This window comes from Ceratina calcarata, unplaced genomic scaffold (assembly GCF_001652005.2).
Source record: "Ceratina calcarata isolate Rehan_Ccalc_2016 unplaced genomic scaffold, ASM165200v1 scaffold92.2, whole genome shotgun sequence".
Taxonomy (NCBI): domain Eukaryota; kingdom Metazoa; phylum Arthropoda; class Insecta; order Hymenoptera; family Apidae; genus Ceratina; species Ceratina calcarata.
Genome location: NW_017180576.1, coordinates 240,877 through 248,465, shown reverse-complemented (window position 1 = coordinate 248,465; position 7,589 = coordinate 240,877). Strand labels below are relative to the sequence as shown.

The window sequence follows — 7,589 nt, the reverse complement described above, 5'->3', positions numbered from 1 at the left end:
ACATCAATAAAATGCCATATAATCATATGTAACTCATTAAATATCGAAATTAGAAGAAAAGTGCACTATTTTTAATTACAGGAAATGCGTTTTCTAAGGTACATAAACTTTTGGGATTGACTGTATAGCTAATACATCCTTAAATCGGTGTCGCTGACTAATCGTGCATCGTTATCTCTCTTATCTTCGCGTTCTCCAAAGCACAAATCGTTATTACGCATCTCCGACGACGAGCGTGGTCGATTTGTCCTTCTTCGAACGTGAATCTCGGAACAGACCGATGACTAACAACGGCCGAGGAAACACTTGAAAGCAGGAATTACCATGTAAATCCTGAATGACTCACGAAGCTGGCAAACGTTCCTAATGCCATCGTCGCCGCGTTTCCTCCACCGCCTATCGCCGTGAAGGAAATACCAAAGAGGTCTCACAGACTCAACGAGATCACGCGCTCGAATCGAATGCGTTGACCTGAAAATTATCGACGGTTTGCAACGCGAACGAGAGTAAATCTCAGATCGAGCGAGAGAGAGAGGTGCCGCGCCTCGTTGAACCTCGGTTCGATTTCCCGCGGTCCGGCTGCTCGCGAATGATTTTGTAAAAACGAGAGAGAGGAGAAGCCTCGACGAAATTACGTTTCAGAAACAGTACTTCTAAATCGGTGGGGGAAAGGGGGGGAACGAAAGGCGTCTTGCGTCGTGGAACGAACGGATCGAGGTTGTGGGGTCGTCACACTCCCTGCTCGTTGCAACAATGACCATCGGGAGGAGTAGACCGGAAGTCTCTTGTAATCCGCGAGTGTCTCGTTCGCGTTGGAACGGGACGGATCGGACGAACGTCTGTCCGTCGACGGTTCAATGCGAAATCGCGATTCTAACTTTAAATGCACGTTTATTATAATATCTGTCCGGTCGCGGGTCATGCTTTGGGTCCGCTGCGCTGGGGGTCCCAACCGGTTATTAAGCTTCCACGCAGACCCATCTTACCGTGACAGACGGACGGTCTTTTGCGTCGCAAAAGATGTGTCAACGTTCGTAGAGACGTATTCGAACGAAGGAGGACGGTTCAGCGTCTCCGTATCGTCGGATAGATCGGAAAGATTTCGAATAATGCTTGACCGACGATCCAAGTTCGAGATCGTGGGATCAATGAAAACGTGTGACTTGGAAATCGGGAGAAAACGAATATTTCCACGTGTCGCGAACACACGTATCGTGACACGGGTACGCATTCGAGATGTTGCCAAAGGAGGGACGCGAGTGGGTACGCGACCACTTATGTAGGTGCGTTCGTGATACGACCCGTGCGTAAGTTCGCATGCACGTACGCTCGCTCATTGTCCAGAATCGTGAGCCATGAAAACCAGTCTCTCACCGGAGTAGCTCGTGCCGAACTTTCAGCGTTGTTACCGTTGCGTGTACTCGTGTCATTAAAGGGGGGAACATCGGGGGAACAACGAGACACGACGAGTGTTCGTACGCGCTTCGATCTACGAAGCATTCGTAGAACGAAAGATCGCTTCGAAGCGCGAGGAGACGTAGCGCGACGGAGAGGAACGATCGAGGAATTTGCGCGTTGCGTGGCCGAAAAAAATCGGCACAATGGAGAGCTCCGACTTGGCCGGAGGAGGAACAAAGAGTCGTCGAGAGGAAACGAACGGAGTAGTCTGGATCTCTTCTACGAAAATAAAGGGCGCGTGTGCAACGTCTATCGAGGAAAAGAATTCCGCGATACGCGTTCCCGATGAAACGAAACATCTGCCACGGTCCGCCACGTACTTCCGACTCCGTAGCCCGTCGTACTTCCGTCGAAGGATGAAAGGCGCGTGACACGCCAACACCCGGGGGACACACCTGGCCGTCTCCGATCGTCTTCGCTCGCGTGGTCATTTACGCGGAGAAAAACACGCGACGATCGCGAGCGCCAGAGATTTTCTCGTTCCTAGATCGAAACCGATCACCGTATTTCATACGACGTATCCCGTCGTAAACGGGAGTCAGATACATGTGCTACTCCCTCTCTGTACACCCGATTCGCATCGTTTCGCGTTACGGATACTCGAACCTTGCGAAGGGCAGTTGGAACCCTGTAAACCTGCTCGTTACGAGAGCACCACTGTCAATGCGTGCAGTTGTTTTTTTTTTTCGAGCAAAGGTTTCTATCGATTGGACGGAGGGGTAGCTTTGGCGAGCTGATTTACGGGACACTTGGCGTCGCGCAAAAGCCTAGGCGTCAGTATTCGTCCGTTCGACCCCCTGCAAGATGAATCTGTCTCGCGCCCCTCGATCCCCGTGAATTATTCGGGCAACGCGGTGATCAAATTTTCACGAGGCCGAGGGAAGAAAGATCCGGTCGATGCTGTGAATTCCGACGCGATGGCAACGGCCTTCCTACGGAACGGGAAACGAGACGAGGTCTTTGGTTCTCGGCTTGCCGAAGAGGGAGGTATAGAGGCAGTGCGTGGCATCTCCGGCAATCCGCCAACAGCCAAATCGATTTCACAGCGGCCGATGAAAAAGCTTGAGCCAATGCGGTCATTGTTGCGGTCACGAAGAGACGTTCAGGTTCCTTCTGGACGTCTCTCGCTATTTTCCGAGCGATCGAACATTTGCGCGGTAAAACGGAACGGGGCTCACGGACCGAACTGTGGGAAACGGCGAGCTGGGGCGGGCTTCGTATCGGACGCGAAATGCCGAAGCCATTGAATCGCCGGAGAGACAAAGGAATCGAGCCGCGCACCACCGCCCCGGTACCGGTGAACGATCTTTGGAAATCGAGAGCCAGTTCCGTACGTGATCTGGTAATCGCACGTGTGTGTACACGCTGGGACAATGAACGGTTCGAAATCAAATGCGGTCGAACGCGGAGCGGAAGATTTTCGGAGATTTTCGAAATTCACTTGCCGCGACGGAACGAAACGTGCGTCTTTCGATCGAATGTTTCGAGGCGAGATAAAACGGAGTTTCAAGTGGCTCGTCAGAACGCGCGAATCTCCTCGTCGATCGCGTCAACGCTGCGTCGTCGACGGGGTATCTCCGCTCGAAAGACACATTTGCATATCAATTATTTTCTGCCTACGCACCGTACAATATTATACTTCGATGGTCGGCGGACGATCTCGCGCCACGAGTCAGCCGCCTACGTCGTTTCGCTGTTACAAAACGTGGTTAACGCTTGTTTCGAGTTCCTCAGTTTCCATTTATCGTTCCAGAGGTATTTTCGTTCGTGAAAAATCGTCTCGCGGAGATCGTTGATTCGTAACGTAGTAAGCGGGCCCATCTGTTCGAGGAAGATTCGCGCCTCGAGCCCTCCGCAGAAGACCCTCGAGGGGGAAGCACGATCCTGCCTCCCACGACGTTCCACCTTTCACGAAGACTTGCACGATTTCCTTCTCGATTTCTGATCGAGCGTTTTCCGCAAAATGCGATCCGATTCTTCGTCCGATTTTTCAACGCGAGCGTAGGTGTACGGTGCTTTATAGGTATCGCGGTCACGTTCGATCGAAAAGAATTCGTGGCACATCTGCCCTTTCAGGCATGTTACCCCTCGGAACAACAGGTAGATCGTTATCGTCGATACCGCTTTCGCTGCGGTCGCGGTGGACGACGAGGATTAAAGAGGCGATCGTAGGAGGGAACATTTAATTAAGGAAACGCCCGTGATTCTTTTATAATTTCGCCGAGCCTAGCGTTCTTCCACTATCTGAATCTTAATTAATCATTGTTCTCCGGAAGGAAAAACTCCGCGCGGAGACACGGGTATCTTCTCGACGACGGCATTAACGTCGCTGAAGCGATGACGAATGACTTCCCCCGGTATTGCAGGATCGTTCGCAGATGAGAACTATGCCTTTTCTTCTATTCGACGCATGCAATTACGCAACGAACGCGATTTCTCGCGACATCGTCGTAGTAAGGGACGAGCTTATCAGCTGGAAATTTCGTCGTGTCGCGCGTAAACGCTTGTTAGTCGAAGATTCGTTCGAGAGTCCGGATACTAGCCGGAAGAGGACTAAAAATAGATTGTCTGGAAAAAGAGGTTGTTTCAGGTAAACGGGCCATTGTACGAACCAACTACCGGAAAGGTAGGACCGAGAGCGAAGTTAGAAAAAAGGGGCTTAGACGCCAGTGCGACGTCGATTATATCTCGCATACCTATCCCGGCGGAAACGTTAGCTCGTTAAAGGCCCGTGACCGAGTGTTCCTGAGGAACGAAATCCTCTCTAGTCTCCTAACGCTGCGATCGAACTGGGGTTCCATAACGGTGGGACAGTGAGCTTACGAGGGATGCTGTTCAGGTCGAAGGAGGACACGAGATTTGTTTGATCAATGCCGGCTGTGAAATTGTATCGAAAGAGAATCGCCTGGTACGGACAGGATTCTGAACGAATCGTTCGCGTGGCCAGCGTCGAACGGAGCCGGCAAATAAAAAATAATGTTGATCGAAACGGACCTCAGAGTGTGCCATTACCAGCCGATAATTTCGTTTTAAGCGTGTTACGAAGTTATTCATAGGTACTCACTTTGACCGTAAACCGCGTTCGCGATGACCAACAGGATGAGCGTTCCTCTGAGACTCATGTCGAGGTAGCTTCCGGCTTGCTGAAATACTTCGATCCGCTCCGACACCACTTGAACACGATCACTGGTTGATTGTCGAAATTAATCGAGATCGAACGAAATCGTCCGCGCAACGTTCATCGAATTACGAATCCCGTCAATTGTCACCGATGAAACCTCGCGTGCGTTCATAGATGGAATATGAATCGACGGAGCGCATCGACGAGAATACAGAACCGTAAAAGCTTGGCCGGGAGCACGCCTTTCTTCAAACGCAAACGTGACTCTCCTCTTTCTTCGTTTCCCTTCTCTGCCTCTTGTTCCGTCTCCCCGAATAGTGCACCGTGAACCGGAGCGTGTACACAGCACTTTCCACGAGTTTTGCTGAGGAGGAACGTTACGAAATACCGTTTCCTTTACTATTCTTCGTTGATAGCCGGTCTACATCGCGCGCGAGCGTCTCTCGATCCTCGCGACGATCGCGGTCAGTCTCGGTCGCGGAAAATCTTTTTCCCAGTTTTCACGATCTATCGAAGATCGAGCTTCGGTTCAGAGTTTCGACCGGGAACAATTGCACGTTCCGTCAATCGGGGAACCACCAGCAGGGGGTTGCAGCAGTGAACGCAAACGGAACGAGCCTGCGACCCGTGTCGTACCGCGGCTCGCATACGAATGCCGACGAACGAAGTTAGTCGCCGTTCTTCCGAATTCCGTGATCGTTCGCATAGGTGTGCGTGCGCTGTCTCTCCCTTCTTCCAAGTGAATTTAGTTATCCCCACCTCGGTCTCGCCACCGCACCATCTTCCCTCTGCCTCTGCCTCTGCCTCTGCCTCTGCCTCTGCCTCTGCCTCTGCCTCTGCCTCTGCCTCTGCCTCTGCCTCTGCCTCTGCCTCTGCCTCTGCCTCTGCCTCTGCCTCTGCCTCTGCCTCTGCCTCTGCCTCTGCCTCTGCCTCTGCCTCTGCCTCTGCCTCTGCCTCTGCCTCTGCCTCTGCCTCTGCCTCTGCCTCTGCCTCTGCCTCTGCCTCTGCTATGAATAGGTTGTACGCACACCACCGCTGGTGCAGCGAACGACGTACAGTGTAACGCTCCATCGCTAGCGACGGCTCCGATCCGATTTCACGGATTAATATTCGATCCCACTTCTTGCCGATTAATCCTCGGAGCGTGATTCTATTTGAATACGATACATCAGCGAAACAGCTGACGAAGTCGTGACCACACAATTATCGTACGGCATCGTGAACGATGGGTCGAAGCGCGTTTATTTGCATGCACGCAGCTCGATTCCTTTCCTACTTTCCACCGGCCTCGAATCCGGTATATCCTCACTTCCTTTATCCCCACTGCGTCTGGTCGAGCACGCGTGCGGTCGACGCGACGCGTCAATTATATCCGAATCGAAGGCGACGTCTCATCGGGATTACACCGCAAAAATAAATGCAGCCCGCGTTATTTTCGCTAACGATTCCTATACGTATGAGCGCACCTGTGTAGCTACGTTATTGGCGCACTATCGTTCCGTCGCGTCGGAACAGCGTACGTACGTCGATAATATTGACGGACATCGTATGAAACAAGAAGCGGTGGGCTGTCTGCAATCAGTAATGAAGTAGCTTCTTTATTCGGGGGAATAGTTACGATAAAATTTCGTTTCCAACTTTTTAAAACCAATCGCCAGGAATACGAGCGTAGGATTCCGGGATTTATGAATGATTCGTAGGAGTGAATGAACGGGGGCCAACGCATGCGCTCCGCACCGTCCAGATTCCATTCCCATTCCAATCTCGCCTCTATTCTCGTTGCTTCATCCTTTTCGCCGCGCTCCGCTTAGGTAGTTACGTACAGGGTGAGTCGGTAAGAAACATCCGTCGAGATTCTCACTCGAAAATTGATCGAGAAGGTAAACGTTATCGAAGCGTGAGCACGAACTTGGTCGCAGTGAGTTTCGTCGCTGAAAAGATTTGTGCGAGGCACCGTTCAATCAACGAAATCTTCGCAAAAAGGCCGGAGTTGCCTCTATTTCTATTTACTCGCCCCTGTACACGCACGCCATGAACGTGTGACAGCTGTAAAGTTCACACACATATATATAAGCATACACGTAGAAGGAGTTTGTTCGACGAGAGGACCCTTATGAAGGTCTCACCACTATTGCCGTTGAGTCCGTGTTAGTGAGAAGGAATGCGTGTTTCTTCGAGAAAGTATTTTCACGACTACGACGTGCTTGTACACGCACGTAAAAAGCAGCCGCGCTGCCAAGGTAAATTAGACTGCGCCCCCCGCCGGCTCTGTAATTTCGCTCGGCAGCGAGACGGCCGTGATTTTTTCTCAAGCCCGATAAGATACTGTTATTTTTCCCACGTACTTTGCTCTCCACGGTCCTAAATAATCAGATACTTTCCTTTTAGAGATAGTACCGAATCAATAGAATCGTTTCCTTTTCCTTTTGCCGTTACCGTTGCCAGCTTCGGCGCTCAGAGATCATTATCTTCCGGTCCTTCTAGTATTTCGTAAAATTTTCTTCTCACCTTCGGGATGCGTCGATACATCCCGGGGCAAGTGTTTACGATGCATGTAGCGATTGCAACAACTGGTTACGACTTGTCGCTACATGGAACGATAGTGTCCTCCTTAAAATTCGCAGCTGACGACCAACCGGTGACAATGTCGCTGAATATTGAACGAGGACCCGAACTAGCATCGTTTCTTAGTAGTCGACCAACGCCATGATAGCAACAAGGACTCTGATTTCTTTGTGAAAATGAAAATGAAAATGAAAATGAAAAACGCGTTGTACAGGATTCTCTTCGAAGGTAGACGAAGTCAAGTGCTAAAAATATCTGAAAACGCGAATATAGATGCTGCACGATCATTAAATGAAATTTATAATGTCTCATGACGAAGAACGCGAGGCAATAAACAGCGGGAATGAAAAAAGTTTGCCACCTGTCGGCTTGGCAAATTTACCTTCCCCTTTTACTCTTTACACCATCGATTCTTCCTCGTCATTGAACGTGGCCCGCTCGAGAA

The 7,589-nt window shown here is 50.8% G+C and overlaps 1 protein-coding gene across 3 annotated transcripts in view; it reads right to left on the bottom strand.

The window, feature by feature from the left end:
- LOC108631632 (uncharacterized) overlaps positions 1 to 5,383 on the bottom strand; it is a 14,633-nt gene extending 9,250 nt beyond the window's left edge. For 2 of the 3 annotated variants that reach the window (XM_018035701.2, XM_026819002.1), the window contains exon 1: positions 4,523 to 5,382. In XM_018035701.2, coding sequence (XP_017891190.1) covers positions 4,523 to 4,580 — 58 coding nt within the window. In that variant the 5' untranslated portion in view covers positions 4,581 to 5,382. Of the gene's footprint in view, positions 1 to 4,522 lie in introns of all 3 variants that reach the window. The other variant, XM_018035699.2, reaches the window with a different exon arrangement.
- Positions 5,384 to 7,589: the final 2,206 nt, after the last annotated feature.